Source organism: Astyanax mexicanus, chromosome 25, assembly GCF_023375975.1.
Source record: "Astyanax mexicanus isolate ESR-SI-001 chromosome 25, AstMex3_surface, whole genome shotgun sequence".
NCBI lineage: Eukaryota > Metazoa > Chordata > Actinopteri > Characiformes > Acestrorhamphidae > Astyanax > Astyanax mexicanus.
The window spans coordinates 10,069,193-10,088,258 of record NC_064432.1 but is presented as its reverse complement, the minus strand read 5'-3'; the positions used below and the strand labels follow the sequence as shown (position 1 = coordinate 10,088,258).

Genomic DNA, 19,066 nt, shown 5'->3' with positions numbered 1-19,066 from the left:
GGATACCTCGATAGCAAAAGTATGTTAAATCAATGTTTATTTTTTTATATTCTATTACTAAAATAACCAAAATAATAGAATAAAAATAAGCAATAAAGTGATAAAGTATCTAAGTATACTAAAACAATTTTGAGTTAGCCGTTGGTTATAGCATTTTATATTTTTTTTCTTTTTCTTTTTAAATAAGCTAATTCATAAGCTGTACTAGGTAGTAAATAAGGGTTAAATAAACTTAATAATAATATTTTTTCCTTCTTTAATGCATTGAAACAATGTTGATGTTTATTTGTGTGTATCGATCTTATGTTATATATTTTAACTTTCTGGGTTTATATGTATATGAACATTGATTCAATGTCAGAATTTCAACACTAACTAATGTCAATTAAGGAATGTTGAATAAAGACTGTTTAAAGGTTGTTTTAAGGTTTTTTTCCATCATCAACATTAAAAAATGTAACGCAACCTTTACATATTTCTTCATATTTTAGCTTATTCATAATCTGTAGAATTTGCACAATGTTTTTTAAATGTTTTTTTTTTGTTTTACTTTCATTATAATACCCAAAAAATAGAATAAAGAAAGTTATAGCACTTTATGTTTTTTATATTTTTCTTTATAAATAAGCTCATTCATATTCTGTCCCAGAAAGTAAAAATATATTGAATAAACTTTCATATCTCCAACATCAGAATTCATTTACTTGTGCACATTGATTTTACATTGATTCTACATTGATTTTATACTAATTTAACATTGATTTTAGTTGTAATAAACTTTACTTACATTAAATATGTATCAGCCCTAAGATTCAAAGCCTTTAAATAAACATTGATTCAATGTTGAAATTGCAAAACTAACTAATGCCAATGAGGTAATGTTAAATAAAGGTTGTTTTAAGGATGTTTTTTCCCATAATCAACATTATAAGATGTTATGCAACCAAGAAAATTAACGTTTATTTAATGTTCTTTGCTATTAGGGTACCTGATATGTTATTAAATGTCAGAATTTGAACACTAACTTATGCCAATGTTAAATATGCATTCAAATGTAGTTTACATGTTGTTTTCTCATTATAAATACTACATCTCTGGCCATATGTCAATTTCTATAAATAACAATACTAATCAGACCTGCTATATTGACTGGATCACCTGTCAGGTTTCTAGAGTTTTTAGTGAAAATCTGCTTTCTTTTTTATTTTACCTTTTTATTTTGTCTTTTTATTTATCTGATTTTATGTTTTACCTTTCAGACTTTTTTTTTATCATTTTATTAATTTCATTCTTTTTTTGTTTTATTGCTGGTTTTACTTTGGGCCTTTTACCTTTTTATTATTATTTCATTTAGTTCGTCCTTTTATTTTTTATACTTTTTTAAAAACATTATTATTATTTATTTTAGTTCCATCATTTTCTTTTTTTATCATTTTGGTGTTATTTTAGTCCTATATTGTTTTGATTTGTGTTTTTATATTTCATTATTGTAATTATTTATCTCTTTGTTTTAGTGCTTTAGATTTTATCCTTTAATTCCGTTATTTTATTTTTTTTGTTCTTAATTAAATATTATATTATTTATTTGTTTTTGTAACTAAAACCTATTTTTATTATTTATTTAAGTACCATCATTTGCCTTTTTTATCATTTTGGTGTTATTTTAGTCCTATATTTTTTTGTATTGTGTTTTTATACTTTATTATTGTAATTATTTATCTCTTTGTTTTAGTGCTTTAGATTTTATCCTTTAATTCTGAATTTATTTTATTTTTTTCTTAATTAAATCTTATACTGTTTGCTTGTTCTTATCATTTAAACATTTTATTATTATTTATTTTAGTTCCATCATTTACCTTTTTATTTATTTTTCATTTTTTTGTGTTATTTTAGTCCTCTATTACTTTAATTGTGTTTTATTCAATGTTTATTCAACGTATTCTGACATATTTACATATTTCTTCCTACTGTTGCTTATTCGTAATTAATTTACGCTAAAAAAATAGGTTTTTAACATTTAATATTTTGCCTTCGTACGTGTTCGTACGTACGTGTTCGTGTGATTACGTCACGGAGCTGAGCAAGAACACCCCCCCCCTCCAAAAAAAAATCGTTTAAATCCCTGACCAAACAGAAACGCGACCCCCCTACGATAAATATAACGATAAAAAGACGTGTTTAAACGCGATGATTTTCCGTTACGTTGTTTTTTTTTCGTATCCATCACCAGGCGACGGTTGAGCCTCGATTTAAAAGAATACATGCGGCTGAACGAGGTTACTAAGGTAACCTAACGGTTTTTTTTTCCTCACCGGGCTCGTGCACCCCCGGGTTGTCGCTGATCTCCAGCACCAGCAGCTCGCGGCCCTCGCTGCTCTCCCCCACCGTGTAGATGCGGCTGATGGACGGGCACTGCAGCCACACGGCCACCAGCGCCTTCCGCAGCTCCTCGTAGCGGTGGTACTCGAAGGAGATCCCGCCGCTACCTCCGGTCCTCTCCGCCGCCGCCGCCGCAGCCGCTCCGCCCGGGGCCGCGACCACCAGCAGCACCGCCGCCGCCGCACAGCTCAACAACACCGCCGCCGCCGACATGACTGACCGCAGATCAGCGTCTCTCTCTCGGGCTCGCTCTGACTCTCAGCTCGCTGAGTAACACCGACCGCTCCGTGACCGAGGACCGACTCTCTCTACCTCTCTACCTCTATCTCTCCTCCTCCTGCTGCTGCTGTATCTCTCTCTCTCTCCCTCTCCTCCTCCCTCTCTCCTCTCAGCCCTGTACCCGTATGCAGGGGAGTCGTTCTTCTGAATCGGTACTTTTGAATCGAATCTTTTTCAACCGAGTCGTGTGCGTTCACTGTAAGCTGCAGAGCTGATTGCTATGGTGCAGCAGTGGTTGCTGCTAACTGGTTGCTATGGGGTTGCTAGATGGATGCTATGGTGTTGCCATATGGTTGCTTGGTCACTGCTAAGGTGGTTGCTATAGTATTGCCAGGGTCTTTTCTCTGTAATTTCTCTAAAGGCTGAATAAACAGAGTTGTGAACATTTACTGTAAGCAATACTACTACTACTATCTATATTTTTGAATCGGATCTTCTTGAACCGATAACTGGTTGCTATGGAGTTGCTAGATGGATGCTATGGTGTTGCCATGTGTTTGCTTGGTCACTGCTAAGGTGTTGCTAAGTGGTTGCTATGGTGTTGCTAGGACCCCTCTCATTTTTTTCCCGAATAATATTAGTAAACATTGTGAAACATGTGAACAGCATAATAATAATAATAATAATAATAATAATTTATATATTATTATTATTATTATTACAAAAGTTGCTATTGTGTTGGTAAATGGTTGCTATGGTGTTGGCAAGGTGTTGGTAAGTTGTTGCTGTGATGTAGCTATGTGGTTGCTTGGTCAATGCTAAGGTGTTGCTAAGGTGGTTGCTAAACAGTGATTACAACTAGAAAACGTATTTCCGACAGGAATCACCATGTTTCCACCTGTCACTATGGTATTTTTATAGTTGCTTTAGCCTTCTTGACTGATGGTTGCTAATGTGTTTTTAGGTGGTCGCTAAGGTGATGCTAGATGGATGCTCTGGTATCCCTGGTGGTTGCTATGGTGTTGCTTTGGTGTTTTTTTAGGTGGTTACTAAGGTGTTGCTAGTGCAATGCAAATATGTGTGGTCAATAAGGGCAGAAACAATAATATTAATAATAAAACAATATTAATATTAACAGAAAAGACATGATAAAATCATACCACGTGGTTTGTTACAGCCAGGTAATAAAAAGTGAATAAAAAGTGATTAATTTGGACAATATTATTTCTGTGCAGACATTATAGTCTTATAATAATGATTAATAATCAGTAACATTAAAACAATGCATGTTTTTTTTGTTATGAATATCTGATATTTTTAATATATCTGATTTGAATCTGAATCGAATCATAATACATATGAAAGTGGTGATCAATGAATCGTTCATTGAATCGATTCGTTGAATAGCGCAGTTCACAAGAATCGGTTCGGTGAACTAAATCGAACGTCTTGTCACGACAGCGGGAGATACCTGTTAGGAAATGTATAACCCACCCGTATTCAGACAAGCCCCGCCTCCTGCGCTAGAATCGGCAGTCTGCTGCTTAGAGTGCTCCAGCCAATCGCGGTGCAGGAGGGCGGGGCGTGGCGGAATACGGGTGGGGACACACTGTTACCTGTTATTTTGCGCAGTGGTGAGAATAGGGAGATGGGAGGAGCCAGTAATAAAGGGGGGAATGATGAAGAGGAACACCTGGTGTTTAGTTTAGTATAAGACTAAACAATATACTGTCTGTACTATAGTGTGAATTTATACAGCTCTGTTATCCAAAAGCAGTGTTTAAGACTGGTGGAGGAGAACCTGATGCCAAGATGCATGAAAAAACTGTGATTTAAAAAACAGGGTTATTCCACCAAATATTGATTTTTGAACTCTTAAAACTTTATGAATATGAACTTGTTTTCTTTGCATTATTTGAGGTTTGAAAGCTCTGTATCTTTTTTTTTGTTATTTCAGTCATTTCTCATTTTCTGCAAATAAATGCTCGTAATTACTTAAATATTTTTATTAGTAATTTGAAAGAAATGTTGTCTGTAGTTTATAGAATAAAACAACAATTTTCACTTTACTCAAACATATACCTATAAATAGAAAAATTAAAGAAACTAATTCAGAAACTGAAGTGGTCTCCTAATGTATTTATTTTTTATATTATCAATAATATATGATGGAACTACTGTACATGTGTGTAAAAACTAAGGAGACAACCAGGACACACAATGTCCAACATTTCTGGCCAGTTTATTCAGTCAGATGTTATGCAATTTAATATATTCTAAAGATAACACACCGCGTATGCTGCCACACTTCAAAAAGAGTAAACATTTTGTTTTCTTAAAAAATTAAAATCTTTTAACACATTATATATATATGTATTATATATGTATTTCTCTACAGCAGTTACAGCATCTGCAAGCAATATTCCAGAAAGTCCAGAAGTTCAGAGGAAAATCTTCAATACAACAACTTTAAACAGGCAAAACTTTTGATACAAAGAAAATGTAGTAAAGTGCTCTGGGGAATGATGACGTCATTATTACAGTTTTAGAGCTTTTACAGCTGCATTATTGATTATTAACACTGAAGGAAAAGCCATCTTAGCAGCTCCTTCAGATCACAACAGCCTGGTTTATGTCATACAACTAAAGTATCGATACAGCAAAGCAACCACACAGCAGTGCACAGTCATGGCCAAAAGTATCGGAACCCCTCGCATGTTTATAGAAGTTTTAGTTTTGTTTCCATTGGAACAATACATAAATAGGTAGGCACTTATCTTCTAAAATGGTAAGAAATAATTAAATATTAATAATCAAAAAAAATAAAATAACACGTAAAATTAACGCTGATTATTTATCGTCTTCCTTGAGGCGAATGAAATGGCGAATAAAAAAACGGAAGAGCAGAGTAATGTACCAACATCATACTCATATATCATATCAAACAAACGGTTAGCATCGCGGCTAAAACGTTTGACTGTTAGCTTCTACTGATCTGAGAGCTGCATTCTGATGTTCTGACCTTCCTAACTAAGGACTCCAGTCAACCGTAGCCATGATACATTTTTGGTCATACTTACATTTTTCAAACTTTAATATCAGACAAAGATAACCTGACTAAAAATGAAGATTCAGTTGATTAAACGAAAAAAATCTATCCAAACCAACCTGGGTCCCCATAAATTAACTGTGATTAAACCAATTTTTGATCCTGAAAATTTTTAAATCCTGTAGAATCAAGAAATCACTTAAATAGAACCTGTGTTGACAACATGAAGCCGATAAAAATCTCAAAGAACAACAGAGGTGAAATCCATCAGTCTGGAAAAGGTTATAAAGTCATTTCTAAAGCTCTGGGACTCCAGAGAACCACAGTGAGAGCAAACGGAGAAAACATGGAACACTGGTGAACCTTCCCAGGAGTGACCGGCCGACTGAAATTACTCCAAAAGGGCATGAACAACTCATCCAGGAGGTCACATACAAAAAAAACCCAGAACAACATTTAAAGAACTGCAGGTCTCACTCGCCTCAATTAAGGTCAGTGTTAAGAATTCAATAATAATAATAATAATAAAAATAATAATAATAATAATAATATGGTATGGTATTCATGGAAGAGTTCCGAGGCAAAAGAAAAACCAAACAAACACAAAAGAAACATCATGATAATTGCATCGATTGCAGTTGCAACCAAGTCATTTGGTTTAGGGGCAAATACTGTTTTTCGTCTGATACATCTTTTACCGAAAAATTTAAGTATGACAAAAAAAAGAAAAAAACTAAAGAAATGGTAGTGCTGGTTCGTCCAAATCCTACCTGAAACTAAGGCACAGACAGGGATAGATACCTCACAGATACCTCACTCTCACATCTAGGGGGCAGTAAAGCATGACTGAATCATATACTATGAGTACCGTATTTTTTGCACTATAAGGCGCACCATAAATCCTTTAATTTTCCCCAAAATCGTCAGTGCGTCTTATAATTCGGTGTGTCTTATGTATAAATTTTACCAGTCAGGTTATAAAGAGCAGTAAAGCCACTTCACTGAAGTACAGCATTATACAGGAGATTCAGTTTAGTTCTCCAGCACCAAAGCTGGAGCAGTATTAGCATTAGCCGCTAACTGTGCTAAACCCTAGCTCTTTCAGCTAAGTCATTCAGAGGCAAGTATATTGCCATGTAGCTTGCTGCTATCCCTGGCCAGCACTGCTGGAACAGCATTAGCATTAGCCGCTTTTGCCGTTCAGAGACGAGTATATTGGCCTACAGTCTGTGTTTACCATGTTAAAACAAGCTATATAGGACAAACCACTAGGTAACATCGCCCTGGCTTACCGGAACACTCAGGGTTCCTCTGTGTAGCTCTGTCGGGCAGCAGTTACTAGTGCTTACAGCGGCTAGCACTTGCGGTTAGCCACTAATGCTAATGGTATTGCTGATGCACCCAGCCTTAGTGAAAATCTGGAAATGCAAGGTTACTGTAAATAAACGGAAGTGCTTTACACACCCAAATAAAGTTTTCAGAAGAGAAATCTGTGTAGACTAACATCCAGTTCTTGTTTGACTTAACTAAGAATTATGGTTTTGTTTACTTAGCTTAAAACATGGCAACACCCCTTTCCTTACTACTGTCGCATAATGGGCCCTATAATTTGTTGCGCCTTTGAAAACTACCCTATATTTGGGAGGTGAGAGAAAACTAGAGCACCTGGAGGGACCCTCATACAGTTACAGTGAACAGGGACTGAAACCATGTCCCCAGTAAGTTAAAGTAGATTTGTAATTCCAACCATTTCAGAAAAAAAAGTGATGGGGTCCCGTTAGTTATGGCCATGGCTGTATATAGTGTACAGTAAGTGTAAGCTTGATTGTGAGTGTTTGTCTTTTTCTTTAAAAGGCACGCTGGGTGAAGTTCAGGATGCTGGTCCTGACACACTGACAGTCCTGTTCAGTCCTGGTCCCGTTTCAAACACATTAGCAAGTATGTGTGTGTGTGTGTGTTTGCACTGGTGTGTTACTGGTCCTTCTTCAGGTTCTGTTTGTCAGTGTAGCTGTTGAACTGGGAGTCGGTGTTAAAGAGCCGATCCCACCAAGTGAACGTCGAGCCGTAGTTTCCCACGAAGTTCATGTGGTGGAAGTCGTGGAAGCGAGCGCCGGCGTAGAACGGGATCAGGTGCAATGGGTTCAGAGGGATATCGTACCCACTGGGGGGGAAGAAAGACAAACGAGGTCAAAATAGCACTGCTGAGGTAAATTCTTGACTCGAATAGCTCTGCTGAGGTAAATCCATGATTCAAATAGCACTGCTGAAGTAAAACCATGATTAGAATAGCAATGCTGAGGTAAATTCATGATTCAAATAGCACTGCTGAGGTAAAAACATGATTAGAATAGTATAGCTGTGATAAATGTATAATTAGAATATCATTGCTGAGGTGAATTCATGGTTATAATAGCATTGCTAAGGTAAATTTATGACTAAAACAACATTGCTGAGGTAGATTTTTGACTAGAACAACACTACTGATGTAAATGCATGGTTAGAACAGCACTGCTAAGGTAAATCCAAGATTCAAATAGCACTGCTAAGGTAAATTTATGATTAGAATAGCACTGCTGAGGTAAATACATGACTAGAACAACACTGCTGTGGTAAATCGATGATTCAAATAGCACTGCTGAGATAAAGTCATAACTGAATCAGCTCTGCTGAGCTAAATTCATGGTTATAACAGCAGTGCTGAGGTACATTTCTGACTAGAACAGCGCTGCTGAGGTAAATCCATGATTCAAATTGCACTGCTGAGATAAATTCATGATTACATCAGCTCTGCTGAGGTAAATCCATGATAAGAATTGCAGTGCTGAGGTAAATATATGATTAGAATAGCATATATGTGGGAAATGTATTGTGCTTTAATGGTTTGGGATGGTCTTTGGCGTTCTGTTTTTTTATTCTGTTTTGTTTTAGGTTAAAAATGATTTTTTTTGCAATTCTAGTCCCTAAAAAATGATGTTTTACCCCTTAAAAAGTGAAGTAGATCTATAGTCCCCCTCAGGAACCTCAACTACAGCAAGAATCCAACAGATGGAATAGCAAAAACAAAAAACAGATAAAAAGAAATCTAAAATGATGAATGGTGTCATACAAAATTGTACAATTATGGCAAAAGTCCAATAACACCAAGAATGAATTTGAAATTTGATCACTTATTTATTATCAATTATCAGATAATATTTACTTTCATGTATATGACCTATAAAATGAAAAATAACAAACATCACAAGAGTGCCCTCTGGTGTTCAGCTGCAATCACTGCCTAGAAAAAGGGATCTGCCAACACCAAATTTTACAGGACACTCTTATAATAAATATGTATTTATATGCATATCACTTTACCAGAACAAACGAGATTCGAGATTAATCACACTTTGTCTTTAACAATGAGTATTTAAATCTAAATAAAATAATCAGTAAAATGAAATAATATTTATATTTGTGGTGTCAATAGCTTACAAAATGTATTGTATTAATCACCACAATATTCTGTGATTAAGTGATTGTATTTTAAAATCTCAGAGTAGTTTTGTTGTTTATTTTTAATTAGAATATTGTTCTGTACTGAGTTACTTAGTTTAAACAAAGGAAATAAACGGTAGTGTAGCTCCATATTCCACATTTGTAATTGTGGCGTAAAAGTGACGCGGGAAAAAAACGCTAGCTAATATTGCCCTGACTTACTGGAACACTCAGGGTTCCTCAATGTAGCGCTATCGAATGGCATTGCTAATGCTTCAGCCTTAGTCCTGGAGAAATTTGGGAATCCAAGCTTACTGTAAATAAACGAAAGCACTTTACTCACCCAAATAAACAGTTTTCAGGAATGAAATGGTTTTTTTTTAAAGGAATTACTGTTTTGTTTACTTACTTATCATAAATTTACCTCAGCAGTGCTATTTAAATCATGGATTTACCTCAGCAGTGCTGTTCTAACCATGAATATACTTCAACAGTGCTATTTGAATCATGGGTTTACCTCAGCAGTGCTATTTGAATCGTGGATTTACCTCACCGGTGCTGTTTTAACCATGAATTTACCTCAGCAGTGTTCTACTCATAAATTTACCTCAGCAGTGCTAGTCTAATCATAAATTAACCTTGGCAATGCTATTCTAACCAGACGTTTACCTCAGCAGTGCTATTTGAATCATGGATTTACCTCAGCAGTGCTGTTCTAACCATGAATTTACTTCGGCAGTGCTGTTTGAATCATGGGGTTACCTCGGCAGTGCTGTTTGAATCATGGATTTACCTCAGCAGTGCTATTCTAATCATAAACGTACCTCAGCAGTGCTATTTGTATCGTGGATGCACCTCAGCATTGCTGTTCTAATTATAAACTTACCTCAGCAGTGCTATTTGACTCATGAATTTACCTCAGCAGTGCTGTTCTAAAACATGGCGACACCCCTGTTCCTACTACTAGTTACTAGTGTCGCACAAAACACACCATATAATCCGATGCACCTTATAGTGAAAAAAATACGGCAATTAAAGTAAAATAAATACTTGGTGAGTAACATTATTACCTTAATAAACTTATATATGTGTGTGTTTGTGTGTGTACCTGTGCACGTCGATGGTCTCCAGCAGGCGGAAGGTGACCCAGGCCCAAAGCAGAGCCATGTGATTACAGAACACCATGATCCCGATGAAGAACCCCGCCCCCAGAATTATCGTCTCCAAGGGGTGAGCGTATTCCGCCTGCATCCCGAACGGAGACTGAACACACAAACACACACATCCCCAGTCAGACAAATTAAAGTGTACCAATGGTGGAAATTTAAGGCTATTGTTAGCCTACGTGGTCGACCAACAGTCGACAAGGTCACAAAGGCACCAAATGTAAGTTCTATCCAACAAAAAGACAAGACAATTGATTCTATTGGCTAATGTTATGTAAATCAGGGCTGCAATGAGGAAGTCAGAAGGCAAATCAAGAAGAGTGTTTTGTGTACAAATCAGACCAAAATATATCTGGTTAATATGGTTTAAACAAGATGTGTTATGCTTAGAGAAAGGCTAACAAAAAAAATTGCATTCCAGCATAATAAACGTATCCCATCTGCGAAACATGGTGGTGGTAGTATCATGATTTGAGCTTGCTGATCACTGATAAAACAATGAATTCTGAATTATATCAGCAGATTCTTAAGAAGAACGTTAGGACGTCTGTCTGTGAGCTCAAGAGATCTCAAGAGAACATGGGTCATGCAACAAGACAACGAACCTAAGTCAAAGTCCTGCGCTTAATCTATTAGAAATGTATGTTTACAATGTAACTGTGACTGTGATTTGATTGTGAAACTCACGGTGAAGTCGTGGTGGACTTTGTGGATGTATTTGTAGACCCGGCGGTGGTGCAGGGCTCGGTGGAGGAAGTAGTGCCAGGTGTCCTCGATCACCGCACAGCCGAAACACTGAGCCAACAGATACGGCCTGAGGAACAGATGGATTCGTGTGAGAAAATCAAACATCAAAGAAGATCTTTAGCACCTTTACCTGAGCTATAGATCATTATAACTCCAAAACAAAGGTTTAGCCATAGTTGAGGCAGCCTGCTTCTTGGCAAACGTTTGCATTACCAAACAAATACTACATTGAAAAGGAAAAACCCTAAACATATCATTTCACTTGCACCATAGTACCATGGTAATAAAGTGTACAGGCATGTATTTATAGGTGAATATTGGCATCTAGATGTTTGCTAGCAAGGTCGGTTTATACAGGAAGTACCAAAGTAGCCATAAAACTAGATAAACCATAAGAACAAGCTCACTCTTCAACAGTGTCCCCGTGTTAATCATTTACTAGAGCTACAGATGATAAAGTGGGACAAGGCAGTAGTAAAATGGAACAAGGCTGGCAGTCATATTGGACGTCAGTGGTAATGTTGGACAATGTAGTACCGTTGGGACAAGGATGGTAATGTGAGACGAGGGTAGTAATGTTGAATAATGCCTGTAGTACTCTAGGGCATTATGTAGAAATGTGAGGCCATGCTTGGTCGATTCCCATAGTAATGTTGAGACAATGTTCGCAGTAATGTTGGGACAAGGCTGGTAATAATGTGGACAAGGCTGGTAGTAATGTTGGACGAGGGTGGTAGTAATGTTGGACGAGGGTGGTAGTAATGTGGGACGAGGGTGGTAGTAATGTGGGATGAGGCTGGTAGTGTTGGATACTGCCCATAGTACTCTTGGGCATTTTGTAGTAATGTGGGACAATGCTAAGACGATTCTCGTAGTAATGTGGGATGAGGCTGGTAGTAATGTGGGATGAGGTCAATAGTAATGTGGGATGAGGCTGGTAGTAATGTGGAATGAGGCTGGTAGTAATGTGGAATGAGGCTGGTAGTAATGTGGGACAAGGTCAATAGTAATGTGGGATGAGGCCGGTAGTAATGTGGACAAGCCTGGTAGTAATGTGGGACAAGGTCAATAGTAATGTGGGGCGATGGTGGGACAATGCTAGTGATGTTGCGATGATGCCTGTAGTATGTTGGGACGAGGCTGGTAGTAATGTGGGATGAGGCTGGTAGTAATGTGGGATAAGGCTGGTAGTAATGTGGGACAAGGTCAATAGTAATGTGGGATGAGGCTGGTAGTAATGTGGGACAAGGTCAATAGTAATGTAGGATGAGGCCGGTAGTAATGTGGGACAAGGTCAATAATAATGTGGGGCAATGGTGGGACGATGCTAGTGATGTTGAGACGATGTCCGCAGTAATGTTGGGACGAGGCTGGTAATAATGTGGACAAGGGTGGCAGTAATGTGGGATGAGTGTGGTAATGTTGGATAATGCCCATAGTACTCTAGGACATTATGTAGTAATGTGGGGCAATGCTGGGATGATTCCTTTAGAAATGTTGGGATAAGGCCGGGAATAATGTGAGATGAGGGTGGTAGTAGTGTCGGTGGTAATGTTGGGTAATGCCCTTAGTGCTGTTGGGATGATGCAGGTTGTAGGCTGGTAGTAATGTGGGACAAGGGTGGTAATGCTGGGTAATTCCCGTAGTACTGTTGGGACTGCTGGTGTTAATGCGTGATGAGGCCAGTAGTAAGTTGGGACCAGGCTGGTAGTAATGTGGAAGGCTGGTAGCAATTTGGGACGAGGCCGCTAGTAGTAATGTTGTGGAGTGTTGCCCGTAGTAATGTAGGTTGTGGGATTATAAACAGTGTTGTCTCACCAGCGGGGCATGGATTCCCAGTCGTACGGGATGCCGAAGAACTCGGTGAAGTAGTACGTCCCGCAGATCATAGGCAGCTGGATGCAGAAGTGATTAAAGAGGAGCATCTTAAAGCACTTCCACTGCTTCTCCCACGTCTCTGGTTTATCCTGAACACACAACACAACATAAAAAAACTGTAAAGAAACGATCTGTCAACCTTAAAAATAACTAGTTCTGTCTCCATCAGTTAGACTTGACGAAATCAGTTAGATTTGTGGGCGGTGGAGAGGGTGGATGCCAGTCTTTCAGGGTGCGCTCATGTCTATGTTACCTTCTGGCTCTTTTCTTGTACGGTTATCGACTAATCTTTCACTATTGCTTCAAAGAATCCTAACTATGGCCTGGTCTCCACTGTTCCAGCCTCTGATTGGTCAGCCAGTCACCCACCTGCTGAATCTTGTACTTCTGCATGAACGGCATGAACTGGAACAGGAAGCCCGGCAGGCAGAAGAGAAAGTAGACCAGCTCGTGGACGATGAGGGAACCCCAGGTGGCGATCTGGAACTTGGTGTAGTTCTGCAGCATGTAGTTCCATGCCGATTTCACCGGCATCTGCAGGGGGTTCTCCGGCAGCAGAGAGTCCACGTACTCCACGGCGAGGAACGCCGAGGACAGAATGTCGGTCTGGTTCACCTCCATACCTGCGGCTCAGTGGGGGCACCTTCAAATACACAAACAATCAAACAAATATTAATTATCGACTGAGTGAAGCATTGTCAATACACCCTTTTAACAAGGCGGTGGTTCTATCTAGTGTTCTTACAGAACCATTACATAAACAACTTAAAGTAACTGTGATTAATCACACTTTTTGGAAAGCTGCGTTTAATTTCACTACTAACCACAACCAGGCCTGATTACTACCAGACCTGTAGAATCAAGAAATCACTTAAATATAACCTGTCTGACAATATGAAGCAGATAAAACAGATGAGAAAACAAACAAGTCATTGATCATCTATCAGTCTGGACAAGGATACGAAGTCATTTCTAAGACTTTGGGACTCCAGAGAACCACAGTGAGAGCTATTATTATTCACTAATGGAGAAAACACAAATGGAACACTGGTGAACCTGCCCAGGAGTGACCAGTCTACTGAAATTACTCCAAAAGGGCATGAACAACTCATCCAGGAGGTCCCAAAAGAAAGAGACTGGGTAAAAAAGGGTCTCTATGGGTGAATTCCAAGAAAAAAAAAACACAGCTGATCAAAACCAGAAGAACACAACGACCCGTCTCACATTTTCCAACAAACATCTTGATGATCTCCAGAACTTTGGGTAAATATGGGGTGGAGATATAGTACAGGTAAAGTACAGATATAGCATAGTTCTAACAGAACATGTATTTAGAATTTATAAACACCAGTTCACTCCTGGTCTGTGTATAGGGTAGATTATTATTAATATTACAGAGCTTTTTTGTAGAGCTATAGTACAGGTAAAAGTACAGGTACAGTACAGTCCTACAGAACATTTAGTATTTAGTACTTATAAACACATGTTCACTCCCAGACTGCGTTTAGGGGATATTATTATTAATATTTCAGAGCCTTCTGTAGAGATGTAGTACCGTATAATACAGCAAAATACAGATATAGCTCAGTTCTAGGAGAGCATGTATTTATTATATATAAACACATATTTACTTCCAGTCTGTGCTTAGGGGAGTTTATTATTAAGAATTTAGAGCTTTCTGTGGAGCTATAGTGCAGATAAAGTACAGATATAGGTCAGTTCTAACATATCATGTATTTGTTATATAGAAACACCCATTTACTCCCACAATGTGTTTAGGGGAGTGTATTATTAATAACCCAGAGCTTTCTGTGGAGCTATATATTACAGTATAGTATAGGTAAAGTACAGATATAGGTCAGTTCTAACAGAACATGTATTTGTTATATATAAACACTGTTCACTCTCAGTTTGTGTGGAAAGGAGTGTATTATTAATATTTCATATTTTTTGTAGCGTTATAGTACAGGTAAAGTACAGATATAGCTCAGTTCTAACAGAACATTTATCTTATATATATATAAACACCCATTTACTTCCAGTCTGTGCTTAGGGGAATTTATTATTAATAATTTAGAGCTTTCTGTGGAGCTATAGTACAGGTAAAGTACAGATAAAGTACAGGTAAAGTACAGACATAGCTCAGTTCTAACATATCATGTATTTGTTGTGTATAAACACCCGTTTACTCCCAGTTTGTGTTTAGGGGAGTGTAATATTAATAACCCAGAGATATATAGTTTAGTATAGTATAGTATAGTATAGTATAGTATAGTATAGTATAGTATAGTATAGTATAGTACAGGTAAATAACGTTACTAAAAGGAGAGCGAGAGACTCTTACCTGTGAGAAGCACGTCTTCTACCTGCGCGAGCTCCAGCCGCTCTAATGTACCGCGGCTCCGCCGGCGCCGATTGGCCGAGCCGCTGGCGGAGTGACGCAGCGGGGCGGCAGCGGCGCGCTGATTGGCTGGCGGGATGGAGTGATGATAGTGAGACGGGAGAAAGAACCGCGGCAGCCAATCAGGAGCGAGGAGCGGAGGTGAGTGAAGGAGCGGACGGTGGGGTGGTTCAGAGCCATAGAGAGAGAGAGAGAGAGGAAGAGAGAAAGAGAGAGAGAAAAAGAGGAAGAGGCGGGAGCAGTCAAAAGTTTGGACACCCCTCTTTTTCTCATTTCGTGGGTTTTCTGTCTTTAATTATATATATATTTTTTTTACATTGTATTTTTTATTATTGAAGACTATTTTAAAACTATACAGGAACCCCTGCTGAATTAGTCTGTGAAAAAAGTGAGTAAGCTCATGTAATATAATTTTTAAGTATAGTGAACTTAAATACATTTATATAAAGTTATCCAAAAGCAGTGTGTAAGACTGGTGGAGGAGAACATGATGCCAAGATGCATAAAAACTGTGATTAAAAACCAACCAGGGTTATTCCACCAAATATTGATTTCTGAACTCTTAAAACTTTATGAATATGAACTTGTTTTCTTTGCATTATTTAGGGTCTGACAGCTCAAAGTGTATTCACCTGACATTTAAAGTAGAATTATTATGCAAAGCATTTGATATAACAAAAAATAATACACTATCATATATTTAAAGTTCAGGTTAAGTTGGCAAATTTGGAAATTGTATTAATTATGTATTTCTTACTAAAACCAATGAGGTAAATCAATTTATTTTTTGTAAATAAAATATACAGCTCTGGAAAAAAATGAAGAGACTACTTCAGTTTCTGAATCAGTTTCTCAGATTTTGCTATTTATAGGTTTATGTTTAAGTAAAATGAACATTATTGTTTTATTCATTTCCCCCAAATTCCACATAAAAATATTGTCATTTAGAGCATTTATTTGCAGAAAATGATAAATATTTGAAATAACATAAAAGATTCAAAGATTTCAGACCTCAAATAATGCAAAGAAAACAAGTTCATATTCATACAGTTTTAAGAGTTCAGAAATCAATATTTTGTGGAATAATTCTGGTTTTTAATCACGGTTTTTGTGCATTTTGGCATCATGTTCTCCTCCACCAGTCTTACACACCGCTTTTTAAAAAATTAAGCAGTTCAGCTTGGTTTGATGGCTTGTGATCATCCATCTTCCTCTTGATTATATTCCAGGGGTTTACAATTTGGTAAAATCAAATAAACACATTTTTAAGTGGACTCATTTTTCCTTTTTTGTATATCAGCTCCCCTGTGGTCATACCTTTGACCATGCCACTTTCAGTTATAATATAAAATGTGTTTTCCCCTTCATGAATTCTTTAGCCACACCCAGGTTTACTGCCACACCTGTTCTCAATCAAGAAATCACTTAAATAGAACCTGCCTGACACGTGAAAACGTGGAACAGTGGTGAACCTTCCCAGGAGTGACCGTCCAACCAAAATTACCCCAAAAGCGCAGCGACGACTCATCCAGGAGTTCACAAAAGTCCCCACAATAACATTTAAAGATCTGCAGGTCTCAATTACCTTAGTTAAGGTCAGCATACATGACTCCACCACAAGAAAGAGACTGGGCGAAAATGTCTTGCATGGCACAGTGCCAAGATAAAAAACACTGCTGAGCAAAAAGAACAATAAGTCTCGTCTCTCAATTTTGCCAGAAAACATCTCGATGATCCCCGAGACTTTTGGGAAAATTCTCTGTAGACTGACAAGACAAACGTTGCACATTTTGAAAGGTCTGTGTCACGTTACGTGTTGTAAAAGTAACACATCATTTCAGGAAAAGAACCTACAGTCATACCTACAGTAAAACATGGTGGTGGTAGTTTGATGGTCTGGGGCTGTTTTGCTGCTTCAGGACCTTCAGGAAGACTTGCTGTAATAAATGGAACTATGAATTCTGCTTTCATCTACCAAAAAAATCCTTAACGAGAATATCCGGTCATTGGTTTGTGACCTCAAGCTAAAATGAACTTGGGTTCTGCAGCAGGACAATGACCCAAACTCATTGTAAGTTACCACAAACACTTGAAAAATGGAACAAACAACTATTAGGTTTAGGGGTAAAAACTTGCACACAGGGATTTTTTTTTTTTAAATGTTTGAATTTGCTTGATAATCTGAAACATTTAAGAGTGTTAAACATGTAAAAAAGTTTTTCCACCACTGTATCTTTTTTTTTGTATATGGGTGGTTGACATATTTGGCTGAAAAAAAAATAAATAAATAAGTCACACCGACGTGTGTTTCAGAACTTTCGAATCGGACAGTTCGAAAAAGCGTGAGATTTGAGAACACTGATCTGCACACACATACAAGACGTTTAATCAAATTCGTTCATAATACTTTAAATTATTTTGGGAATACCTTTTTATAAAAGTACCAAAATTCTTGCAACCTTTGCTGGCACTATTACTCGTCTATCACATTGAAGAGTTTATGATAAATAACCAAAATCTTATTATTATTTTTTTTTTTTTAATTCTGAATGTCACACCACATGATGTTTTAAGTACTTAGCATGACTTTAAGCAATGTGGCTTTATGCTAACATCCTAAAACCATGCTAATAACAACATATTTTATTTGGGCATTTTAGTGTAAAATAGGTCACTTCATATGACAAATATGCAAAATGGAACTAAAACAAGAGAGCTAGATATACAGTGTAATTCTGAGTTGTTGATCTTCCTCCTGAAAGAAGGAGGACCCCCACTACCTAAAGGTCTCTAAACCATTGCCCGTTTAAAAAAAAAGAAATATGGCATCACACCATATGACATTCATTTTTGGGACAAAAAATGTATGCCAGAACTTTTAGCCAACTCACAAGTAGACATCTGGGTTATTAGTATATGAATGGTCAAACAGAAAATAAATCAATTTGCTTGTTTTTATACAAAATCTAACTTTGTGAAATGTGATTGGGACAGCTTTTTCTGGTTTGACAGAAAATTGTGAAAACGTTTAAATAAATTAAATTGACTCCATGAATGCTTGGTAAGTTAATTTAAAACAGCACTTTCTGAACAATATCATCATCATCATCATCACAGTTTTTGACATATTGTTCTATAATTTATATATATTTGAAACACTGTTTTTTTGCTCAAAGTAGCTCAGATCTGATTTTTTTTCATGGCTGTGTGAACGTGCCAAATGCGATTTTTTTCAAATCAGATTTGAGTCACTTTCATATGTGGTTCTAAAACGAATACGTATCCAATCCATGAACATGCAACATGAATGTGAACGATCGAATCCAAACTCATGCGTCTTTTTACGCAAGCTTTTACACATTAGCAATAGCATTAGCGCTGCATGCTTCTCTCTCGTACCCACACTGCATCTCTTGGTGCAGCTGTGCAGCTATAGCTGGAAAAAAACAGCAAAAGCAAACCACCTTACCTTTTTTCTCCTCGTCGACCTGAGCATGAACTTCAGACCAGCTGTTTCCTGATTCTCCACTCAAACAAAAGATGCTCCATATATGAGCTGCTAACCTCCATTTCCCTTTATAAAGCTACGAGTCGTCTCTCAAATATATGAGTTTTTTTGTTGTTGTTGTTAAGAAGGCGACTTTTATACAGGTATCAATGAGAGCATGTGAGGCAGCGTTTCAGGGACAGAGTCGTTCACATTTCACACAGATTCAGATCACTTACATTCATGAGCAAAAAATCGGATTT

At 37.4% G+C, this 19,066-nt stretch overlaps 2 protein-coding genes across 2 annotated transcripts in view; both read right to left on the bottom strand.

Annotated features, from left to right (window-relative positions):
- Positions 1–2,744, bottom strand: part of cpe (carboxypeptidase E) — a 46,867-nt gene extending 44,123 nt beyond the window's left edge. Inside the window, exon 1 of the mRNA XM_022681782.2 lies at positions 2,313–2,744. Within this exon, the coding sequence (XP_022537503.2) occupies positions 2,313–2,592 (280 nt within the window). The 5' untranslated portion in view covers positions 2,593–2,744. The remainder of the gene's footprint in view (positions 1–2,312) is intronic.
- A 2,077-nt stretch (positions 2,745–4,821) lies between these two features.
- msmo1 (methylsterol monooxygenase 1) lies at positions 4,822–15,393 on the bottom strand. Its single transcript, XM_022681781.2, has 6 exons — positions 15,260–15,393; positions 13,285–13,558; positions 12,856–13,004; positions 10,978–11,104; positions 10,233–10,387; positions 4,822–7,808 (listed from the first exon to the last, which is right to left on the bottom strand). Exons 2-6 carry the CDS (start codon positions 13,534–13,536, stop codon positions 7,619–7,621), a joined length of 873 nt encoding a protein of 290 aa, XP_022537502.1. The 5' UTR covers positions 13,537–13,558; positions 15,260–15,393; the 3' UTR covers positions 4,822–7,618.
- Positions 15,394–19,066: the final 3,673 nt, after the last annotated feature.